This window comes from Podarcis pityusensis (genome assembly GCF_964106645.2).
Source record: "Podarcis pityusensis genome assembly, chromosome: 3".
NCBI lineage: Eukaryota > Metazoa > Chordata > Lepidosauria > Squamata > Lacertidae > Podarcis > Podarcis pityusensis.
In genome coordinates this window covers 84,467,155-84,492,077 of record NC_138026.1, presented here as the reverse complement: position 1 = coordinate 84,492,077, position 24,923 = coordinate 84,467,155, and the positions used below count along the sequence as shown (strand labels likewise).

Sequence of the window (24,923 nt, the reverse complement as noted above, 5' to 3'; positions counted from 1 at the left end):
AGTTCCCAACTCCTGCCATATTAGGTTGCATCAAAGTAAATACAAAATGCAAATTAAAAACAATTCTGCAGACTCCTCTGGATGCCTGGGCAAATAAGTGAGCCTTCAGCTAGCTGGCACTGAAAACGTAACAGAGCCACTGCCAGTCATCTCTCTCTTGACAAACAAATGCTAAAGCTGAGAATTCCAATCTTAGAAAAATAAACACAGCACTCACAATATTGGCTCTCGTGACTACATGTGTTACAATGCAACACACTGGGCTGTAGCAGTGATCATGGGTACTTTCCTACATCTAGTGTGAAGGCTGCAACTTTACCAAGATAGGAGATTACATCAACTTCAAAATATGGTTGAATATTCTGGTTTGGTCCAAAGCTGGTAACAATATTTCAGCTTTGGTTACCTAGAGGCTTCCTGGTTTAATTGTAGCTTGTGCAAAGGGGAAAGTAAAAGACCACCTGAATGGGCAAAAAGGCTCATACACTTCTCAGCTTTGAAAGCCGAAATATCATGCCCAAACATGGCCATACAGTCCTTCCTGCCAAAACTGGTGAATGTGAGCAAAACCACCCCACTACCCCATGAAAATGCTGACCCTTAACTTTCTGAACAAATGAAATATCCAAATATGGATCACTGGAAGATCCCTCCACTGTGAAAACTACTAATTTATTTCTACCATTTACTACATGTTTATTAGTCAACTCGTAAAAGCACTTGTCCCTTTGCCCCATGACTTTGGTAAAAACAGATTTAATAGGAGTGGAATGGACTCTTATAGCATGCCTTTCTGGCAGTGGTTCAAGCCTCACTTCCTCCTTGCGTTGCAACTGAAATAACAGTCAGTCATACCAACAAGTCAAACTCCGATTCAGTCTTTCATCCTCCGCATTTTAGGCAGCCCCCCATGTTTTAAATATGTTAAAGAATGGCATATACATTTATTAACTGAAATGTTCACCTATCACATTTTTTTAATCATAAAAAACACAGAGTGTTTAACAATAATTGTATAACTGCTTCAGAATGTCACAGGCACTAGCCAATTAGCACAGTACATTTTAAGCTTTTGCTGCAAGCGCAGAGCTGATGCTTTCAAAATCCAGCTTTAAGGTGGAAATACATGTTTGGAATAAATGTGATGAAGGAGATTCTAGTTGGCTCTGCTGCCCTAAAAATGCTGCATCTGTCTTTACACTTAGGCCAAACACTTACCAGAGATGGGGAACCTGTGTCCCATCCCCACATCTCAATGTTGCTGGATTACAACAACACCATCCCTGACCATTGGCCATGCTGGCTGGGACTGATGGATGTTGGTAGTCCAACAACATCTGGAGGGCCACAGGTTCGCATGACTGCCTTTTTGGAAGCCTAACAATTGCACAATTGCCCCATGACAATAAATCTAACCCCCTTCTCATAGTATTGATGTAAACACTGGAGACTTGATGCAAAAGATCCACTCATTCTTTGCCAATTTGTGCCTGTCATTTCTCTGCTTTGAGCTAGTGGGGGGTGGCGTGCCAGTTGAACATACACATGAATTCACACATGGATTTACTCATGGGCATTCCCCAGTAATGTGGAAAAGCTCCCCTGAGTGTGTGAAGGTACGCTTTGATGTGTGAGGGTAGTGCCAGGATGGCCCAACAGGGGCTTTTAAAGAGAGCAGCCCAGCTGAAGGTATTCCATTCACAGCGTCAGCAGCCAATTTCAGACTCCATGGGAATCACAGACACTTCCCTCTTTCTATTTAGGAGATTTCAGCTCCTATTACTTTTTGCTGATGCAGTGTTGCACACTCCTCTGCAATAACTGCAAAACCACTTCAAGCTACAGAGCTACAGTATGACAAATCAGGCCAAGCTGTCATCTGAAAGAATTGCCAAGAGAGAAGCATTGCAAAGACTTCACAGTCAGCTCAGAGAAGCAGATTCTGACAACCAATAGTTGCCCCCCTGCCCCCCACTACACACAAGGGCACATGTATTTGTCCCTGAAGGTTTGTGCTTGCTGCAATGCGTAACATGCAGCAGGAGTTTAATATGTGCTAAACACCTGAATGATACATAATAGATCTGAAAGTGGAGCACTGTGCTCCTTAATACTGAATAATAGGTGTCAGAAGGCTGCACTCTCTCCCAACCCCACCATGAGGGCCTTCCCAGGCTGTTGTGATTTAGTGCAAGCAAATGCAAATTTCACAACTAGATTAAATTCTGTGCCATAGAAGTACTAGCATAATTAATGAAGTTAAATTCATTGCCTTGCTTGACATTCAGAATTTTTGACACATACTAAGTTTAAAGTTAGGGTGGAAAATTGCACTGGGACAATGCAGTTACCTAGGGAGAGATTTCAGGGGAAGAGGAAAGAGACTGGGCACTTGGGAAACAGGAAGGAAATTAATCACAAACCAGTGCTTACTAGAGCCTTGGATGGGTGGAATTCCTTGGGAATTACTTTATACATAATGTTGAGCTTCAGTACTTAATATTTTACAATTGCTGTATTCTTGGGAGCCCTCCTGTGCCATTTACCTGGTCCTTTGGGAGAGGGTTGAGGGTGGAGTAGAACTTCAAATAGGCCAAGCACTTAAATATACCTCAGCAGAACCAACAACCACCAGTGCCCCTGCAACCATGCAGTACCACTATCTGAACCCAACCACAGTGTTAGGATAAGTGTTACCAAAGCATGATGCTTCCAATCTCCATCCATGAAAGATGGTCCAGAACGTTACTAGTATGCTACAGAGAGATCTAGAACATAAGAGGATCCCACTCCTTCAACGCATCCCTCCACATATGTGATCCAGCAGAGGGACCAATAGGGTTTACATACGAAATCCAGACTGAGAGTCAGATTGATAAGAATAATGATGTTTGGAATCCCCCAGGCAGACCCGGAGCTAAGGCACTAACACATACACTTTTGCCTTGCCCAAGAAAGGCAAGTTGGACATTGAAAGTTATTTAGCCTTGTACCCTTGTCAGTGGGAGTAACAACTAAAGTAGACTTTTACATGGCATATTTCGTATTAAAAAACCTACCTACTGACCCAGATAAGTAAGAAATGGGTGGACTGCAATACCACCAGTCCTCTTTATAATTGGGGTGAGTGATGGATGAGAGAGTCTCTGTAGTATATGATTGCCCTAATAAGACATGGGGCCTGGTTAGCTCAAGCCCTCTAGGAGATGCCCAAGCCTGCAATCCTAGCTCCACTTAACTGGGAGTAATTGCCACTGAATTGAACAGGACATACTTCTGAATAGGCATAGTTAGGAGTACTGTGCTACAATTACTAGTCATCTGGCTTCACATTGTTAACGGCCCTAGCAAGGTTGCCGTTGATGAGCTCTCACCCCCAAGTACCCACCACCTCTTGGGCCCTCCAGTGGGATTGAATTCAACAGGTCTTTTAATGGTTCCATTAATGACTCTGACTAGTCTCTGGAATCAGGAGACCCTTTCTGGCACTTGACAGAATTGTACTAGATTCCCCTTCTTCCTACTTAGAGCTTGTTCAGCACCTCGGTTGGAGAGTTTCTTTCATTGGCTGATGGCACCATACATTCATGCTAACATACATCAGAAGCATTCACCACTGCATTGGCACAGAAACAGCAGTTGTGAATGATTGAGGCCTGCTGCATTCTGACTTGTCCGGGAAAAGAGTGGAGCACTCAGCAGCCTGCTGTGAGCAGATTGCTGATAAAGCTGCTTGCATCTATTCCAGCTTGGACTCCACAACTGGAGACCTTACGCAGACTGGTTCTGGATACCTTTCAGTTCATGCAATCCGAGGATATGGACAGGATGCTCAGAAGATGGCACTTTCCCCCTTGACCCTTTTGCTTCCCAGTAAATGAGAGCTGCAATGGGGGACTGACAACTTGGGTGGTGAAGACTGTGAATGCATCCTGGAACCTTTTGTTGGGGAAACTGTACAATCTTTCTTGGAAAAATCCCTTCTTGGATTTTTCTAGCCTGTTGTCCAGAACCTGAGCTCTACAGGAATTCATCAAAGGAAACAAATGCCTCCAGAAACCATTCCACAGATTAAAGCCGGGTTGCATTTACTGAGTTATTTAAGCAAGCGTGTATCCCCAAGCGGCTGAGATGGATCAGTCCAAAGATGAGCTCATGATGGCTGGTCATGATCTCTGAACAGACTCCAAGTCACCTCATTTTCCCTAACTTTTGAATTCCTTATATACACTTTATTTTCCCACCTGTGGGTTAACAGAAAATGTGGGAAAGAATGAGGTTCCACAACTTATTTGCATTTTCCTTTTTTTAAAAAAAATAAGAAACATACATAGTTTGTATTTAAAGATTTGCTGATCAGTCACGACTCCACCGATAAAGCAAAATCCTCTTGTCTTCCCACCCTGATTAACCTTATCAATAACAGTTTAGAACACCTAAAATATCCTTTCTTCAGCAGACAGCAAAAACTGGTGTGTGTGATGCAACCTCCAAGTTTGATTAAACAGCAGATGTTGACAGAAGATTTCATTAAATCCTTTGGCAAGTAAAACCAGAAACTTCTGGTTAAAGTGGTCACAGAAGGTTTGTAGCAATATAAACCACATCCACAGCCCTATATCCCACTTTTCTCCCTGTCCTGTCCTGTCCTGCCCCGCCCCCTCTCCCCCCCCCACCCCAAAATGGCAAGAGTAGGACAGCAGGCTCACTGGAGCTGATGCCTTGCCTGCCCTGCAAAGTGTTTGCTGCCACTTGGCCCCCTGGCAGCCACGCTGCTCCATTCACCAGCCTCCTCCTCAAACTCACTCACAGGCTTGCTGAGCAGCTACTTGACTCCACTGCAATGTCACTGCTGCTGTGAGCCCACTTGAGAGAGGGAGTCTGGCAGCTGCCCTACCCCTGCATGCAAGTTCGTTCCCTGCTTGTGTGTGCTGGAGAGCCATACAACTCCCTAGCCCAGGGGTGTCCAACTTCCAAGAGACTGCGATCTACTACCACTATAAATAAAGTAATAAAGTGGTCTATCCATTGGATTGACCAGAGTTGTTGAGCTTTTTTTGGTCGATCGCTGAAGATCTCAGGATCAACCAGGGACAGCCTGTGATCGACCGGTTGGACAGGTCGGCCCTAGCTCATGCCATTGCTGCCACCCTGCTGCAAGATGGGAATTCCCCCATCCATCCAGGCAGTCTTCCCCAAAGTGTGGTACATGTACCCCTGGGGATATGGGAAACTCCGTGATCAACTCCCCACCGGAAATCAATGTCCCCACTGTGGAAGGACGTATGGATCCAGAACTGGCCTCCATAGTCACTTATGGACTCATTGTTAAAACCGTGTTTATGGAAGACAATATTACTCGGCTATGAGCGATTGCCGAAGAAGAAGAAGAAGAAGAAGAAGAAGAAGAAGAAGAAGAAAGGAAAGGGTTTCAAAGGGCACACAGCATACTTTTTTATTTTACTTTATTGCAGGGGTTTTTTTTAGCTGCAGAAAACAATTCAAAGATAAAATAATATTATTAAAACTACCCCCAAAATTATATTCGCCCACGAAGGGGATATGCCGGTAAAACTCTCAAAAGAGATGCATGATTATTCTAAGTTTGGGAAACACTGTGTCCAGAGATGCTTTAAGCATTATCTTACTAGGTAATCTGTCCTACCTGCAATGAAATATATCTGTCCCATATTGGTCTCTACAGCTATAGCAGGCACTGTAACTCTCCAGTGGTTTGGCTTTAACCCTGAAGGCACACTCTTCCATTGTCTCCCAACCAATACACCCTCTTAAACAGATATTCTCTGCACTGAGGTTTCAATTTTTTGTTTTCAATAGGCCATGTCGTCTGTGTCTTATAGGCTGTTACCTTAAAAACAGCCATGAATTATTGCACCTTTGGTTTCATGATGTAACAGGAATCTACTTTATTGCCTCAGCTACCTAGGAAAAAGAGCCAAACCTTTGAACCCCATTTTGACTGCCGTTATCTTCTAGTCCATGCCTTTGATCATCTCCTATCTGTAAGGAGACTACGACTGCAAACCTAAACACACTTACAAGAGAGTAACTCCCTCTGAAATACTGCAGCCTGTGTCAGAAAACATGATAAGGTTTGCGCTACACATGACTCTCTAGTAATGAAGACAGTAGCTGCATTTGCCATTGCAGTTTCAGAGATGAGGCAGGCATTGTTTGAAGGAGAGGATTAACAGCTTGGACTAATTGTGTGACCTTGGATAGGTCAGAATCTCCCTGCCTTAGGTCCATCCCTGTAACACTGACTTTCCTTCCATGCAACCAGAAGGGCAAACACAGCAACGCAAAAATATTATGCAAATGATAAACAGCATAGTAATTAATAACATCTCATCTATGGTTATCCATATTTTATATTTGCTTTTGTCCCCCCCCCCCCAAAAAAGTCCATAAAACATTTGCAAAAGTCTGTCACCAATTAAATTGGCATCTAAAGGAACTTTCTTTGTTGTGCACTTGGAGAATACATAACATGGCCCTATGCCTTCCCCAATAGCAACAGCATTTATTACTTGCTAGAACATGCAGCCTTTGAGCATCTGTGCAGCCAAAACATCTTTACCCTTTGATTTGAATGCCAGATTCAAACACAGCTGGAGATAGGCTTTATGCTATCTATCTATCTATATAAAAACACCCTCTACATTCATTCCGCATTCCAAATGTTCAGATTGCCGCACCAACAGTAAGGAAGCCATCTCCCATGGATATCATTAGATGTTGACACATTGAGCTCCAGTAACACCCACACTAGCTGACCCTGCCTCAGAATGAGGCACTGTCATTAGGGTGGTGGAAATGGGGGTTTTGTATAATAACAATAATAATAGCAATAGGAAGATTCACTTCTCAGTCTCTTCCTTCCAATACACCTCCCTTTGCATTCAATCCAACTTTTTTATTTAAAATGAGGTGGGAGGGGGAATAAGAAGCAGGAGAACTAAGTTGGAGAACTAAGTTGATATAGCAGCCATTATTAATCTATTTTATATTAAACCTCATTTTGCATACACTGGTGGTTTAGACTTAGAATGGCTTGTAGCCTCCAGATGTTGCAAAGATGGTAACCACTGAAGTGCTATAATTGTGTCACATGAGAAGGTCTGGGAAAAGTTGTCCATCCTGCTTCCCTGCCATCCGTCATAGAAATAGACCACAATGCTTCCTTTAGCCCCGGGATGGGGAACCTGTGGTCCTCCAGATGTTGCACGATTCCAACTCCCATCCGCGCCAGCTAGCATGGCCAATGGTAAGAGATGGTGGGATTGCAGCCCAGTAACATCTGGACAACACAGGCGAAAGAAAGGTATTTTGACTGCCTGGCTGCTCTCAGTTATCTTTGGGACTAGATCAAAGGAAAATCCCTGGAGAAGGCACAGCGCAATGGCAGGGTAGCATGGGAACAGCGAGGCAGGATAGGACATGGATTTGGTTTTGCATCCGCCTCCTTTTGGGCCTGGTTTCCCTGAGCATTTGGTGCATTTCTTTTCCTTTCTTTTTTAAAGCAACCTCCCTCAACCTGGTGCCGGTCAGATGTTTTGGACTACAACTCCCATCAACCATCACGTTGGGAGGAAAGCTGTTCTGAAGGCAGCACGGGAATCTCCAGAGCAAAAGCAGCAGGAAAAAGAGAACTTAAAAGACACCACTCCTTATACACACACACATCTGGGAATAAGTCCCGTGAGTGGGGCTTAACTCCGAGCGGGCTAGTCTATAGGATACCGCACTGTTAAGTCCATTAAATGGCTTTCTCGGTTTTCCCTTCCCTACCGCACCTGACGCGGAAGGACGGAAGGAAGGAAGGAAGGGGGGGAATTGACTGCAGCATCGCGGACCAACATCATCATCAGCACCACTATCGCGATCACACCACCAAGAGGGGAGACAGCAACAAAGAAACACGCAGCCTGCGCCCCCACACCCCGTCCCTCCTTTCACGCCATCCTGCCCAATGCACACAAAGCCTGATCGGGTCTTTAAAAAAAACCACACACACCCCAGCGAGATGGCCGCTTTGTCTGACGGCGAAGAAAAAGCATCTTGCCCTCCTTTCCTCCCTTCTTTGACATTGTGCGGGAGAATCCAGAGAACTGCGACGAAACGCAGCAGCTGGACCAGTTTCGAGAGGAGGGGCGCGCGCGGGATCGGCGGACGACTGTCATTGTGTCTGGGTGGGCAAGGGGGGGGGGAGGAGAGGGTTTTTTCTGGGAGGCGGGGGAGGAGGGGAGCCTGCTAAGCGCCCCCCCCCACCCCGAGCCTGCCGCAGGGCTCTGCAAAAGGGACACACGCCCAGCGAGCGGCAGACCTTGCCCGGCACCCTCTCGCCACCTCCCCTACCTTGGGCTCCGCTGCCATTGTTCCACCTCGAGGCAAGAGGGAGCAACGCAGCGCTCGCCTGCTCGCTCTCTCGCGAGTAAACAGATACCGCACTGGCAAGGTAGGTGGGAGGGAAAAGAAGGCGCCACCGGGAGCCGTCTCGCCCCGAAGGGCTCCGCCAAGGGGATGGCCAAGCCGTCCCGGGCGCCCTTGGAAACGGGGCTCCGGAGCTGTTATTGCTGCAGCCCGGCAGGAAAGAGAAGGAGGCGAGGAGGGAGCGCAGGGGCATTGCCAGGCACAGGCAGCAGCAGCAGCAGCCTCTTCCCCGGCGACTTACCTCACTTGTCAAAGGCAGAGCGGCTCCTCCGGGCTTTCTGCTCCCTCGCCCTCTCAGCGCGGGGCTCCCGCTGACGCCCCTCCGCCGAGGAAAAGGCGCCCCAACCTCCCCTCTCCTCCTGGACTCGCGCCTCCCAGCTCCGGCTTCTCGGCTTCGGGAATAAGCGGGGAGGGAGGGGGGAGGGAGGGAGCCGCGCAGGGAGGCGTGGCCTTTCGCCCGGCGCAGGCAGGAGACCGGGGAAAAGGGCGGGCGGAGAAAGCCAGGAGCCTCCCCTCCCTCCACCCGCCTCGCGCTGTGCGCACGCGCGCCCTCCCGGGTTTCTTGCCGGGCCCTGCCATGCGCGGCTGTGCTGCTTTGCGCCTGCGCGTTTGAAAGGGAGCCTGGGCCCGAGGAGCCTGTGAGTTTGAAGGGTGCTCGTGTGTGCGTCTTTCTTTGCCCTCCGGGGTCCTTCGGGTGCCCTGCGGCGCCCCGCAGCGCGGGAGTGGGAGGGGAGCCAGCGGCGGGGACGGGGCTCGCTTCTGCTTGCGGGGAAGAGGCTCCTAGGCCAGACCAGCCGCAGCCTCAACCTGTGCAGGCTTCCTCGGACGAAGGTCCCGGGGACTTCCGTGCATAGCAAGCGGGGCTGCACGGTCCCGCGCGTGCATTCTCGATAAATGCATTTCGGGTTGCATAATAGAGAAGTGGGGTAGATAAATGTATTTGGGATTGCAGCCTTGATCCGGAAGAGCGCATGCCCGACGAAGCCGGTTCCCTTCGGGATGCCCGAAAAGCTCTTCCCTTACTAAGGCAGCATCATACTTTGTTCACAAATCAGGGCCTCTGTTTTCAGTAGGATTTACTCCCGTGCAGGTGGATTTGGAATTTCACGCTTTTCCATCATAAGGGCATTAGCAGCAGGATCCTCTGCCCATTTAACTGCGCGGGAAGTGTTTCCAGCTAGCACTGCTGAAGGCAATGCAGGCTTATTATAGTATTAAGACAGCCCCCATCTTAAATGGGTTACAAGCCCAGTCCTGGGCATGTTTACACTTGAGTTAAGCGGCACTTACTTTTTAGTTTGCATGCTTGACATTGCTACTTTATTTGAGAGTAAAGTGTCTGTCCTATGCACACTTTTCTTGGGAGTATGCCTGGTTGTATTTATTTCTGAGATGTAAACAATCAGGCAGAGCAACCTCCTTGGATCCAAAAGGATCTCGCATATGAGCATGGGTGTTTACAACTACTTATTTGCACATCGTTTTTAATTTGCAAGGTGGTGTGCTTTTTAAATTTACCCTACCCTTCTTCAAAGGAGCTCAGGGTGGCATTCATGTCCGACCTGTTTCCCTTCCCATTTTAGCCTCAACTCTGGGAAGTAGGTTACTGTAACAGATAGTGACTGGCCTGACACTTTAACAACTAATGTACTCCACATTTTAAGCAAAGCCACATAGCACTTCCAAAGTAAAGGTCAGATTTGAACCCAGTCTCCAGGATTCAGCTCTTTCTGTACTGGGTAATGATTAAGACTGTGGCTTGAGGCCTCAGTTTGACTTACAGTTCTTTTGCAGCATACTTGTTTACCTACCTTGATCTTTATTCAGTACATATTAATGACTGTTGGAGACTTCCGTCTTGCTCATTTGTCTCCAGTATCTACTGTCAGAAACTTCTTGCTCTGTCCATGTGTGTCTTGTTTCAGTATTTTGGAACCAGTTTCTTAAATACAAAATCCCTGGTCAAATCTGATCTTTGAAATCATCACATTAATAGTGCTTGGGACTACACTGCAATGTGCTTTGGATCAATTAAAAGTGTGCTCCCAATTAACTGGGCATCAGATTTTAAAAAACTTTTTTTTAAAAAAATGCAAGTATTTTCAAATCCATAGGTAGCAGGTGCATGTTTATAGGTCTTTTCACTTTTCCTCTTCTCACACAGGGGGAAATGTCTTTAGAGATGGTACCTGCTGTGATATGAGCATGCGTAATCTAAAAACAAAGGGAGAATGCTCTTTTCCCTTCAAAACTGTATCAACAGCACATTTACAATTCACTAACATTTCTTTAATCAAATGATAACCCCTTATATAATTATAGGACAAGGGAGCCTGCATTAAGGACTTAAAATGAAGTTTGGATTTTGAGACTTAGACTTCATGTTTGTGCAACAATCACATCTTGCTACATTTCTGCTAACAATAAACTGGAGGCTGAGTGTGTTGCAACCTTATAATTAAAACTGGAGGCTGCTAAGTTAAGGTTCATTCTGTTTGTAGACTTGTCTCCCTCAGTCATTGGCCAAAATTGCAACCAGACCTTCAATAGATTAAAGGTAAAGTTATTGATACTCTGGTCCTGATTCCATTTACAATACAAGTTAGTGGTTTGTAGATTGTTGTGCAAAAGAAACCGACAATGAGCGTTGTGGAAGCTACAAAGGTAGTGTAACACATTGCAGTACATGTGGCCATTGTTTACATTTGATACCTTTTGGTCATGTTCTTACTCCAAAAATTGCTCTTTTCTGTGGTTTGAAATCAGGAGTGTATACAATTCACTAAATATAATTCTAGTCACTGCAGTAAAAATGCTACTTTAGAATCAGATTTCCTAAATAAACATGTCTAAAGTAGGGTTGACATATTTCAAACAGTGAAAATCTGAACAGAAAAGTTGTTCAGCTTTTTTTTAGCAAGATTGTTGAGCTTTCTTTAGTTTTGCCCAAAGTTCTTGAGCTTTTTAGGTGAAATTGGAAAAAAAATTATTGCTGGTTTTGAGCTTTTTTTTTTTTTTTGGAAAACAGCACTGCTGACAAGGGCTGCCATACGTCGGGATTTTCCCAATTTCTGCCTGGACACTGCTGCCAACTGCAGTATTCTGGATATGTCTGGGAAAATCCAAATGTATGGCAACCCTATCTAAACTAAGGCAGCACAGTCCAGTGCACGCGTATTTGGTGTGCAAGTATAACTCAGTGGGACACAATTCCAAGGAAACATCCATAGGAACACACTGCTCAGGACACCAAAGCTGAATCAGCCAGTCTGTGGAAATGGTACAGATCTAGGTAATTGCAAAATGGAAGGGATCCAACTTGTTCTATAGATTTGTCATGTTGAAGAAAAAGGTCTGTTTCCTGAGAAGGGGACATCTGGAGTTACAGGCAGGATAAAGTGAAACAATGTATTTGAACAGCCATGGGGAAACTGTTACCTTATTCCATTTGCTATTCTCTCCCCCCCCCCCCCCGCCTCCCAACTCCAATGTTGTGGATCCTGGAACTCTTTATGAGAAAGTTGTTTGCGAGAGGGGAATAGTAACTGGCTACATGCTAAGTGAAACGGTGAGGTTGCGTTTTAAAAAGCCAGTTTGTGCACTATTATCTGCACTCATGTGAGGCATTTACTTGACCCACATTACATGAGAAGGAAGGTGCCTGAGTGCAGTCAAGGTTTTTCCATAAATGGGAATCCCCCCAATTATAGATAAAGATCTACAATCTCTTGCAAGCTGCATTTTTCTGTGTTCTGTTGCATGTGTATCTGCACTATTCACTATAAGAGGGCTTGAAAATGTTGCCTTTTTTCTGCTTCCAAACTGGCTTAGCCAATCATGATGGGGGTGTTCTGGGGTCTGGGATGGAGCTGGGTTGTAGCTTTTTTCTAGGGTGTAGGCTCCTATTGAGCAGTTGGAGTTTATCAGCATGGATATATCTGTAAGGATGTTGCTTAGGGTGGGCCTGGAGATGTGAAAGGTGAGGCTATAGGCCTGCTGGGTTACCCTAACGCTGAGCAACAATATAATACCATACAGCAGGCATGGCCAAACTCGGCCCTCCTGATGTTTGGGGACTACAACTCCCATCATCCCTAGCTAACAGGACCAGTGGTCAGGGATGATGGGAATTGTAGTCCCAAAACATCTGGAGGGCTGAGTTTGGCCATGCCTGCCATACAGCTTCTTTGAAGCTTATACTCTTTCTCACAGAGCTTGAAAAGCACCTTGCTACTCAAGAGTAGTGAAGTGCTTTTTTGACCCTTAACTAAAAGTACATCTGCACAATGCTTCACATTTCTAAGTGCCACATCATATTTCTGGGAGCAAGACATCAAATAGGAACGTGCTTGGGCTGCTGAAACTTCCAGATTCTTAGGCAATTGCATTTTTCATTTTTTTATAAGCAGGTTACATTATTTTCTGGCTGGCCTCAGCAGTAGACCCAACAGATAAGAAAAGGTGTGTTTGTGCAGGTGTTTTTCAGGCCACCCTGTATTAGGTGTTCTACTGTTCTGCTAATTGGAATGCAACTTTCTGGAATTGTTCTAGATTTGCTTGTGTGGCAGGACAGGAATAAAATACTTTTACGGAGTTGGGTTTGGGTGGCACTTAATGTTTTGGTGCGCAAATACTTGTTTATGATGACTAAAATGACCTCTGTTCCTTATGACTATATGCTAGGAAGCTCCATCATTGAGACAGTAAGCCTGTGTCAGACTGCAGGTTACACAATTGAATGTTCTTCCACCCTAAAAATTACCTGCACATATATTTGTCCCAGTGTCTCAGACTCCTCTCTTGAGAGGGTTAGTTCGGGCCCAGAGTTCTGCCATGTATCCGCATCTGTGAAGACAATTGCAAAGAATTCATCCAGCTTCTCTGCAATCCCCCCTTCCTCCTTCCTCCTGTCATCCAAAGTCCAGCTGCCTCCTTAAGTGATGGTCTGCTGCTAATTTCAAATTTTGTTGTTGTGGTTCGCCATGTTTTTAGCAATGGGATCCTCAGATTCGTTTTTGTACCCCTTATTGTCTGCTTGTGTTTCCTTTGTCAAAGTTTGTGTTACTTTTTGTTCTCATTTGAAGGAGAACATTTTCTGAAGGAAGCCTCCTTCCAGCAATTTCCTTGAATTGCTTGTTAACTATGCAAGCATCCTCTTGCCTCTGCTGGTGCTTTCCTGATTTGTGACATGCATTCCAGTTGAGCTCTGTGTTTTTAAACAACTTCCAAGCATTTTGCAGATATTTGACCCTCTTGACTTTGCCTTTCAGCTTCATTTTTACCAATCCCCTAATATTTGGGAAGTTCCCTCTTTTGAAGTCAAATGCCTCTGTTGGAATTTCTTGGCAATTGTCCATTTACACATGAATTGAATTTGATAGCACTATGATCAGTGTTCCAAACTGATTCAACAATACCTACATCTTGCACCAGTTTGTTGGAACCACTTAAGGTTAAGTCCAGGGTTAACCCCTCTGCTTGGTTTTGTGACCAAACTGTTCTAGGGCACAGATTGTGTAGTGCACAGTCAGTTTAGTTATTAAGAAATTTTAATTCTTTGCACTACTGAAGAATTCATATACCAAATGTATGGGAAGGTAATTGAAGTCACCCATTACTACAGCACTTCCTCTTTGGAATGCCTTTTTTATTTCATTCTCTGTTATGGTCAGAAGGAAACTAAATTATACTTTGGGTTTGGTATCACCACCTATAGATATTCTGCGGAGGAATCTGGCCCTTTGAAGAGTTCCTGCTTGTTGAGTTCTATGTCCTCTTTGAAGTGCAGAGTGACACTGCCTTCATTATGTCCTTTTATAATAATAATAATAATAATTTATTATTTATACCCCGCCCATCTGGCTGGGTTTCCCCAGCCACTCTGGGCGGCTTCCAAAAGAATATTAAAATACAATGATACATCAAACATTAAAAGCTTCCCTAAACAAGCTTTTGTGGCCCTTCTATAGACTTTGTACCCAGAGATAATGACACTTCACTGGTTTCCTCCATTTCACCAGGTTTTCTTTATTCCCACTGTATGTATGCTCTCCTCTGAGACCAAGCGCTCTTGCTTCTCTTGTCTTGCCTTAGTCTTCTAGCATTGCTATACAAACACTTACTGTATATACAGCATTTCCTTCCAAGTGTCTTTGGCCCTTGCATTTAACCTATGGTGGTTTCTCTGAATAGCTATCATGGGCTCCAGCAATCTCAGTGCCTAGCTCTGCCCTCTTCCCATTTGAATTATAATAAACATGTCCCTCCCTCATCCCTGGGGGATGATTTGTTCTGAACTGGATGCTCCTCAGCTTCTGTTGGCTTCCCCCCAACAATCACTTTAAAAGCTGCTCTGCCATCTTTTTTTATTTCAAGCATCAGCAATCTGGTTCCTTCCCAGTTCAAGTGGAGCCCTGTCCCTTTTGATCAGGCCCAGCTTGTCCCAAAATATTCTCAGTAACTAACGAATCCAAACTTCAAACAAATCCAAAACTGCCAGTACCACCATCTTATTAATGCACTGAGACTACACAGCTACACCTGTCAAGGTAGCCCTGCAAGTGGAACTGGTAGCATTTTGTAGAAAGCTGCTTTGAAGGCCCCAGCTTTCAAACTCCTCCCTAGCAACCTATATTTTGCTTCCAGGAACACCTAACTACATATCTTCATATCTTCATATCCTTGATACCTATACACACCCCAAGTGCTGATTCCTCCCTAGCACTAGATGGGCTGTTTTTTAGAGTTCAGCTGGAGTGGACATGGTGTGGAAAACCTGCTGGTGAAACTTAATGGTCAAGGGAATGGTTAAGGCATTTCATTTTCCCTGCAGATATCCTTCTCCTAAATTTATCATACATGAGAAACACATTATTGGGAATTTTGAGCATCCCTCTTAACACTTAGAGCTTTCCTTACCTAATTAATAGTTTTCTTCATTCTTTTATACCAGGCATGTCCAGCTTTCAAGAGACTGAGATCTGCTCCCAGTATAAAAAATACTGGCAGTGATCTACCAAAGTTGTTGAGCTTTTTGGGGAGAGCCAAAGTTGTTGAGCTTCCAGAGGATTGATTACCTAGTAGGGTGATCATGATCTATGGAAATTACATCTCCAATAAATTTCTTCTACCAGGAATCTACCACGGACCTCCCGCGATCTACCAGTAGATCACGATCTACCTGTTGGACATCCCTGTTTTATACTAATTATTCTCCATCCTTTTATACAACTTATTTTGAATTCAAACTGGATTTCGGTCCAAATAAAAAGACAGAGGGAAATGAGACAAAATAATAGCTTCTTGCTTCAGAGTATTCAGAGGGGCTTACTTGTTTTTAAAACAAAAGTGATGAAATTTATGCCACAAAAGTGGCATAAATTGGGAAAGTGTGGGTTGTATTCAGCTGAGTTTTACTCATAGGAGACCCCTTGAAATTAATGGACTTAACTTAGTGATATCTGTTAATACCGGTGAGTAGAATTTAGTTGAATACCACCCTGTTTGTGTGTGGTTGCCATTTACAGGAGCCACACCTGTAGTTAGTGGTGTGAATATTCTCCTGTCAGACACCACTTTTCACATTTAGCAGTTATTTTTGATCAGTGGGTTTGAAGAAAAGGAGTGAAATGTCAGCATCTGCCTCAAAACCGGCGTGTCGTGAATGATTGAGCTGCAAGAAGAATACAAATCACAAGCGAGGATACATTTCCTTGCCTGTCTTGGGTATCTCACACTTGCCCCTATGTGCCAGTTGGAGAAGACTGTCTTTAGGACTCTGTAGAGGGGAGATGTTGTGGCAAGAGATCACTGGGGGACAAGTGGGTGAAAGAAAATGTCTTTTTTCCATGCATATCATTGGAATGCAGATAAGTGTGGTGCTTCGGAAGTTAAGAAGAACGAACATTTTAATGAACGAACGCCTCCTTTAGTGCTTAGTGCTCTAGCAGTGTGGTTGCTACTGCTACTCTGTGTGCCAAAAGTGCTTTCTCTTCTCCCATGTGGGTCTCTTGAACCTGAAAAGTAGCAGAGAACCTTGCATTGTAGCAACTTTTGCTATTTTATATCTTTGTAACTAGGAAAATAATTATCCAAAGTGAAAATTCTATGTCCTACAAGTGCCTGAAGTAAAAGTTAAGAGTGACTATGATACACCTTTTAACTTGGGTAAAGCGAAGTGAAGGCACTGCAAGCTTAGTGGACTGTATTAATGAAAGCCCATATATGTCAAAGAAGATAACTTGAGGACAGACCATTTTGGGAATTTTTATGATTCCCCTTCTAGAAATATCACTGGCTGGCAGGGTGCCAACTTGAATAGAATATTGGAGGAGGGGCAAGCAAGCCTCACCTTGCATAACTGATCACAAGACGCAGTACATGGATGCCATTTGAATAGCAATGCCCATCAACTGGGCGGGGGCAGCCCCCTCAAATATTTTTTTTTGGGGGGGGAGGCCCCATGGCCCCTAGGAGTTGGCTCTATGCTGGCTGGTGACTGATTTTAAGATTATATTCCCATTGAATTTAAAGACTCCTTTCTGATTAAAACCAAATAAAAATTCTAAATAGTATACAAATAGAACAGAAAAACTTAATTTTGATATACTTTTTAAAATCCTGTCCCCCAAACTTGTTTAAAATGTTTGTGCTAGCTTCCCTTAAAACGTGGCAGCAAATAAATTAATATATCTTTTGATGCTTTTAGTATTTTAAAAATGAATTTATTGTGACTGCTAAATGGTTCCGTTGTATAGCTTACTGAGAGTTGTGGGCTTTTGCGCTCTCCATGCACAGATATTCTTAAAATGCCAGTGGCTGTAAAAACTGACAGCTGTTAAGGTAGGAGGATGCTTGTACAGAGAGGATCTATGCCCTTGAAGAAGAAAGCTGCACTGCAGTGCTTTTTTATTATTTAAATACAGTACCATTGTGTTATATGTAACTGAGTTGCACTGACTCTGATCTGAGGAGGGAATGTTGCTGCACTTTGTTAACAATACAATGCATGCTTCTGAGGGCTTTTGGGGACACTGCAACAGAATATCCTCCTCCCGAATGTATCCCATGGAATTGATAGTGTGATTTATCTTTATCAAAATTGTAACCATCAATAGTAGTATATTATTAGTAATCTTTTGTTTCTTGTCCAGGTTTTTTAAAACCAGAATCCTGATGGCGCTTTGGAAAAAGTACCCAGAGCTTTTTCTAGCCCAAATAAACAGAGCAACAAATCAGCGAAATTTCAGGTATGTGTTCCAATACAGATAATGGCTTTTTACTCTGGAGTATATTTACAGGCACATGAATCAGATGAAGCAAACCTAGTGTTCATTTGTCAGACTCCTCCCTATTTTCTATATAAGCAAAATTACAAGATTACATTGGGAATGGTTTACTGTACAGGACTGTATTTCATGAATTTATCCTATTGATAAGAATACTCCAGGTTTGTTCCAGTGGTTAAAATCATTTAAAATCCCACCTCAGTTGAAAATCTTTATACTTACATATGCCACCTCCTGTGGCATATGATTTGTTAACTTTGCCGTTCCCATATAATTCTAGTCTGTGGTTCTATATTTATCTGAGCGTAAGTCCCATTGAACTCTGTGGGGTTTTCTTCTGAGTAGGTGTGTATAGCATTGTCCTTTAATAATCTAGTCATGCCCTGAACAGATTTCCACTTGGAGGTTATTTCTTTCTAGTCTTAACTCATAAATTCATTCAACAATGCCCCTTGACAAATCTCAATTTGTTTAGCTTAGCAAGTAGTTGATAATTTTGAGTCTAGTTCATTCAAGACATCCCTCCAATACCTTGAAGTTTTATAATAATGCAGTGGTTTTAAAGTGCAGTTGAATGTGTGTGTGTGTGTGTGTGTTTTTTTTTTTTTTTAATGGTTTTCTGCACTGCTCAAAGAAGAAAATGTCACTGTGTTAAAAGCTAGGAAACAGCAAGTAGTATTCACAGTGGTAGGATGCTATATGAAGTCTTTCACCAACTTAAATTTGCTGTAGTCTTACTGTAGTCTCAAGGTATGGTCTGAAGGCACATGAGGGCTTTGGGTCTGGCCAGTGCTTGGATGGGAGACCACTTGGGAACTGCATGCATATTGTATTGGGTTCTGTGGTGAAGGAAAAGTGTGATATAAATAACTTTTTTTAAAACGAAAAAGTCTCCACCCCTTCCAACCAATGTGGTAGTCGTGGCAGTGTCTCCTTATCTATTTCAGAGCTAGGAGAGGCAGTTTCTGAGCACCATGCAGGTCTTCCTAGACCGTAGAAGGAGAATTGCCACAGCTTGAGGTGCTGTGAGTTGCTTTCTTAGAGGCAGTGGCTGCCTACATAAGGAAATGTGGCTAAACCCTCCTTTGTGTCATTGACTTTTTAATAAGCACTAGCCCTATTTCTCTGCCTTGAAAATTACATGGCAGCTTGACGTCCTAGAAATTTTCGTAGGATGGAGAGACACTGATGGTATGATTCTGGGTCTCAGGCTTCTGTTAAAGGGCAGTTGTTTCTTTTAAAATCACTTTTAATGTATGTATTACTTTTCCGGACGTTTTATTTAGACTCACAGAATTGTAGAGTTGGAAGGTATCTCCAAGGGTCATCTAGTCCAATCCTTTGCAATACAGGAATCTCAACACAGAGTCTCCCATTCAATTTGAAACCGTACCAGACCCTGCTTAGCTTTGCCAATGTGCTAGAAGTTTTATTGCTGCACCACTACAACGAAAACAACAACAACAACAACAATTTATTATTTGTACCCCCGCCTATCTGGCTGGGTTTTCCCAGCCACTCTGTGCGGCTTCCAACAAAGATTAAAAATACGTTAAAACATCAGTCATTAAAAACTTCCCTAAACAGGGCTGCCTTCAGATGTCTTCAAAACATCAGATAGTTGTTTATCTCTTTGACATCTGATGGGAGGGCGTTCAACAGGGCAGACACCACTACTGAGAAGGCCCTCTGTTAAAGTCAAACATTAACAATAAAACAATAATTTAAAAGTACCGTATTTTTCAGTCTATAAGACGCCCCCATTTTTAAGATGCCCCATATTTTTGGGGACTCAAATTTAAGAAAATGGGGGGGGGGAGATGTATCCGTGTATAAGATGCCCCCTAATTTTTGACATTATTTTTTAGGAAGAAAACCTAGTCTTATACACGGAAAAAATACGGTAATAGGGAACAAAAATATGGACTGCATACATTTTCCATTGTATGAGAATAAGTTCTTACATATGGCATATTTACCAACCATTGTGAATGTATTTATTTCTGATGTCTGTGAGAAATAACATTCTTAGGAGAAAAGAGGTCAACTATCATTGTAGGCATTTATGTTAATTCCTTCTTCAATCCATTTTTAACTAGAGGAGTTATAACTTTGTGGTTTCATCTTATTGAAGCACAGGAAAACCATTCCCACAGGTGGGATCCTTAAAGATTTTATTGTGTGGTGAACCTGGAGTTGTGCCACTTCCTGCTGCTGAATTGCAGGCCAAGGAGCTGGAGAGCAGAAACTTCCAGCAAAGCTAGATATAGTGATGGGAAAAGGTGACGGCTGTTTATAGCAACTCAGAGAAACAGAATAAAAAAAAGCATTGCAATACCCTTTTCCCTGCAAAATTTCTCCTTTAGAAGCAGTAGGCTGAAAAATAAAAGTCTTTCAAATACAAATATAAGCTTTTCATTGTGTTTTTGTGACCCTGTGAGATGTAAGACCATTGAAATCAATGACACCTGTGAACACAATCTTATTTTACCTGCAGAACTACCTGGGATAGATAAGGGTTAAATCTGTTTCTTCCCCTCCCTTGCCATATTCTTCTCCTGTTGTAGGCAGGTTCTATTCTTGGCATCTTCCCTTAAAAGGCTTTTAAGTAGCAGAGCAAGGAAAGATCCCTGCCTCAGACCTTGTCAAGCCATCGGTGTTTGAAGTCGTAGACATGGGGCTGCTTGGATTAAATGGTCTGACGCAATATTTCATTCTTTGTATGTTCACAAAAATGTTCCTAAGTTCAGATGGGTACAGGTATGTGCCCCCCCCGGCATTCAATGTGCTACTCTTTGTGAGGAATATTTCTGCCAAATCCTTCATGTTCAAGAGGGAACAAAGACCCTTGACTTTTGTGGTTCATTGTATAATGAATGCTTTGTGGTATAAGAGAGTTCCCGAGAGACAAACTGGCTGTTCATGAATTTCTCGAGTGGGCATTGTAAACAAAAAGTGGGAACTGCTTTGAGGCCCTAGTTTGGCACTGAGGTCAGGCAGGTTTCCCTTGCAGATCTCAGTGTGTACAGGTGCACATTTCCTTAGATGCTGTGCATAGTAAGTTTCTGTCCCACAGGCCAGTACACTTTCTGGAACTGTCTTCAAATATGTTACTCTTCATTCATATGCATCAATTAATTGTTGTTGTTTAGTCGTTTAGTCGTGTCTGACTCTTCGTGACCCCATGGACCAGAGCACACCAGGCACCCCTGTCTTCCATTGCCTCCTGCAGTTTGGTCAAACTCATGCTGGTAGCTTCGCGAACACTGTCCAGCCCCCTGTCCTCTGTCCCCTTCTCCCTGTGCCCTCAATCTTTCCCAACATCAGGGTCTTTTCCAGGGAGTCTTCTCTTCTCATGAGGTGGCCAAAGTATTGGAGCCTCAGCTTCACGATCTGTCCTTCCAGTGAGCACTCAGGGTTAATTTCCTTAAGAATGGATGTGTTTGATCTTCTTGCAGTCCATGGGACTCTCAAGAGTCTCCTCCAGCACCATAATTCAAAAGCATCAATTCTTCGGCTATCAGCCTTCTTTATGGTCCAGCTCTCACTTCCATACATCCCTACTGGGAAAAACATAGCTTTAACTATACAGACCTTTGTTGGCAAGGTGATGTTTCTGCTTTTTAGGATGCTGTCTAGGTTTGTCAAAAATCTGCGGCTCTAGTCTGCCTGACTTTATGTTGCCATTTTGCATTTTTGCCCTCTTCAGATATGCCAGACCTGGAAACATAGGCAACTATTGGTCCCTCTAGCATAGACGGGCAGTAGTTGTCCAGGATTTCAGAGAGGGGGATTGCTCAACCCTCCTTGGAGAGATCAAGGAACTGAACGTGGGACCCCTTGTGTGCAAACCATGTGCTCCTTCAGTGAGCTATGTACAAGCTTTTAAAGATTAAATAGGTTTGTGCTGCTTTAATTCCTGTATCTGGTTTTATATCACAGAGGCAGAAGGATGCAGAAGAAGTCAACAACTTCAGCCAGCCCTTGGGCTCCACTTGGGCTAAGATGGAGACTTATGGGTCCCATGGAATAGGCATGGTGCATGGATGTTGGTGCTTCAAAGCCATCAATCATTCTCTGGTTGTGTCTCTTTTTGAATGAAGACAGTAATTCACTGATGGCAATAACTTTATTATTTCCCACGTACTGAAAGCTGAAGGGGGGCAGGAGGTGGTTCTAAAGTTGAGGTTTTCAAATTTTGCTGCAGTGGTTCTCTCAGCTTGAGTCATAACTCAGATTGAGGATCTAGTCTGTGATTGTTATTCATCTCAACCTAGAAGCAAGCAGATCTCAAGGAAGGGCTCACATGCTCTGAGTTGCTAAAGAGGAAATGGGTGTTAAAAATAAACAAATGCCATAGTGGGTTCTCAAGACCTGTTCTGTTTGAGTCAGCATTCTGGTGTCTTTCACAGTAAAATTAAAAGTTATATAGAAACAATTACGTATATAAATACAATTTCTAACCCAACACCAACTGGGTTCCAAAGAGCAGGTGCCACAACACTAAAGGCCCAATTCAGACATCATACAGAATGGACCTCCTGATAAGAAGACCACCCAGTTCTTTAAAAAAAACTAACAATGACTATTTTTATATAAAGGGTGTCATAAATGAACTGCTTCTAAGAGATAAATAATTCATAAATTTACCAAAAGTGGTGGTGATATTGAGAACTGAGATACGGAAATATGTTTTCTGATCAACAAATCTGACATCTCATTTGGATGTGTCCCATTAATTTGTCTGGTTAATCCCGGTTTTTAATAAAAAATAATTGCTTTTCTTTGCTGAGAAAGTGCTCAGAAGTCACTTATGGATTCTTACCAACCAGACTCCCTTTCTCTAATCCTTTCCTCTTTATTAGAAGAGGCAAAAAAGAAGCAAAACTCCAGGAAAACCTGTCAGACTAGTATCTAATTAGCAGAAGTCTCTTGTGAGAAATTAACATTCTAGTAGAGAAGCCAGTTTCAAATCCTTATTAGGTCCCCTAAGTACCAGATACTGTAGTTTAAGAATCCCTTGCTTGCCTTCTGAACAATGTTCGGTCATTTGGTGTATAAATCTTTGTAGCTAAAAAAAAAAAAAAAAAGTATTTCAGAAAATTATTTGACCGAAGGATCACCCAGCATGTGTTTTATCTCACTGTAAAAATAAATAATTGTATGGCTTTACAAATACTGAATGAGTAAACATTACTTGTAATAGTAAGCCATGATGGTAACAGCTGAGGAATCCTTTGGAGTCTTAACAGTGCAGGCCTATCCATTTTACTTAGAAGTAAGCCTCATGGAGTTTAGTGGGACTTGCTTCCAATGAAATCTATATAAGCTGGCCACTCTGTATACAATTCTTTCACAGTTTAGGGGGAAGACAGAAAACCCCACAAGACCAGTTCCTTCCTTATCAGCATCTGGTTTCTGTGAGGAATCAACCTTCACATTGAAATGGGCTCACTCTCCCCCCATCCCAACCCTCTGTTTGTGAGATGGCTTCTTTCTGTTCACCCTAGAATACTTCCCAGAATCCTCTGCAATTCTTATCACACGCTAGCAATTCCTTAGTAGATAAGCTGGTGTGGAAAGCTACTTTCTGAAGGGCAAAAGTTTGAAAATATTTGCATTTCTTGGGTTGCTTTATATTAAAAAAGCTGTCCTTTGACCTTCTCATGCTATCCACTGTTGATTTAAATGTACTAAACTGCCTTTGTGGTAGCATATTTAGAGTTTTCGGCTTTAAACAGCATTTTGAGTGCAAGGGAGGTCATCGTAACGGCACATGTTTCTGAACATGATAGTCCTTGATTGGGACTGCTACCGTTGGTCTGACTTGTTATTGCCTTCGAACTTATCTTTCGGCAGCATCAGCGGCGCGTGCAGCGCAATACAGAAGATGACCCGTGTGCGAGTTGTAGATAACAGCGCCTTGGGAAACACTCCGTACCACCGGCCTCCAAAATGCATCCATGTCTACAACAAGAACGGAGTGGGCAAAGTCGGCGACAAGATCCTTCTGGCTATCAAAGGGGAGAAGAAAAAGGCTCTAATCGTTGGCCACAAGATGCCGGGCCCTCGCATGACTCCCAGGTTTGATTCTAACAACGTGGTGCTCATTGAAGACAACGGGAACCCAGTAGGGACGAGAATCAAAACCCCAATTCCCTCTCTGCTGAGGAAGCGGCAAGAATTCTCAAAAGTGTTGGCCATTGCCCAGAACTTCGTGTGACAAATAAGGGAACATCCAGTTAAGTAGTACTGTCCCCCCCGCTTTAAACCCTTCTGAACCTAAATAAAACAGTAATAAGGGGAAGTTTCACATCGGCATCTGGGTTGAAAACACGTCAAGATTTCTTTTTGAAAGCCATATTGTTGCCCTTTTCAGTGACCGTTGCGACATGATATGATTAAAGCTCAAGATTGTTAATCCAGTAGCTTGTTTTGCGTGGCTGATGCCTTTGGGGAGGGCAGGGCGAGGCAGAAGGGTTAGGGAAGGCAGAAGATGTGATATGACCCAATTGGAGGAGCAGACTAGTGAATATCCTGTGCTAATCTCCCGATTTGTCCTGTCTGTGTTCTTTCTTTTTCTTTCTTTCTTTCTTTCTTTCTTTCTTTCTTTCTTTCTTTCTTTCTTAAACCAGAACATTTGTCAATATGTTTTATGTATTGATAAATATTGAGCTCGTCTAGGCTCCAACCAGCAAAAACAAAATACATAACTGACTGTATAGCAAAACATTAAGCCAGTAGTTTTGTTCAAGAGCAACAGAAAGGAAATAAGAAAAAACAACAACCCACAAAGGGTGGTATCCAATGCCATCTGTTGGTTGATGAAAGGAATCCATCAGTGGATTGGGGGAGGGATTTCCATGGCTTCCCCCTTCTTCAGTCCTTGCCAAATAATTCCAGATTCTGTGAAATACTGAAAGCAGAAGCAGTTACGAACAATTAATACATGCAAATGTGGTGTGCACGCTTCTGAGTGACAAAATGGGACTGTGTCAGTGCCTTGGCAGGTGGCATTCCATTTTACTTTTTTTCAGTGGATGAAATCCAGAGTAATTTCAAAACACACGAACCTCATGGATTTCAGCCAGTGTGGTGTAGTGGTTAAGAACAGTAGACTCGTAATCTGGGGAACCGGGTTCGCATCTCCACTCCTCCACATGCAGCTGCTGGGTGACCTTG

At 43.4% G+C, this 24,923-nt stretch overlaps 2 protein-coding genes across 7 annotated transcripts in view; one reads left to right on the top strand and one right to left on the bottom strand.

Moving 5' to 3' along the window:
• Nucleotides 1–8,846, bottom strand: part of TMEM63B (transmembrane protein 63B) — a 76,537-nt gene extending 67,691 nt beyond the window's left edge. For 2 of the 4 annotated variants that reach the window (XM_081000134.1, XM_081000136.1), the window contains exon 1: nucleotides 8,696–8,846. The gene's annotated coding sequence lies outside the window, so the exon portion shown is untranslated. Of the gene's footprint in view, nucleotides 1–8,379; nucleotides 8,485–8,695 lie in introns of those variants that run through there. The other 2 variants (XM_081000137.1, XM_081000135.1) reach the window with 2 other exon arrangements.
• Nucleotides 8,371–24,166, top strand: MRPL14 (mitochondrial ribosomal protein L14). 3 transcript variants are annotated; one of them, XM_081000338.1, is made up of 3 exons: nucleotides 8,371–8,479; nucleotides 17,607–17,702; nucleotides 23,601–24,166. In XM_081000338.1, the coding sequence occupies exons 2-3, from the start codon at nucleotides 17,629–17,631 to the stop codon at nucleotides 23,962–23,964; spliced, it is 438 nt and encodes a 145-aa protein (XP_080856464.1). In that variant the 5' UTR covers nucleotides 8,371–8,479; nucleotides 17,607–17,628; the 3' UTR covers nucleotides 23,965–24,166. The 3 variants fall into 3 exon arrangements, with proteins under 3 accessions (XP_080856464.1, XP_080856462.1, XP_080856463.1); XM_081000336.1 differs by lacking the exon at nucleotides 8,371–8,479 and adding an exon at nucleotides 8,981–9,092; XM_081000337.1 differs by lacking the exon at nucleotides 8,371–8,479 and adding an exon at nucleotides 9,020–9,115.
• Nucleotides 24,167–24,923: the final 757 nt, after the last annotated feature.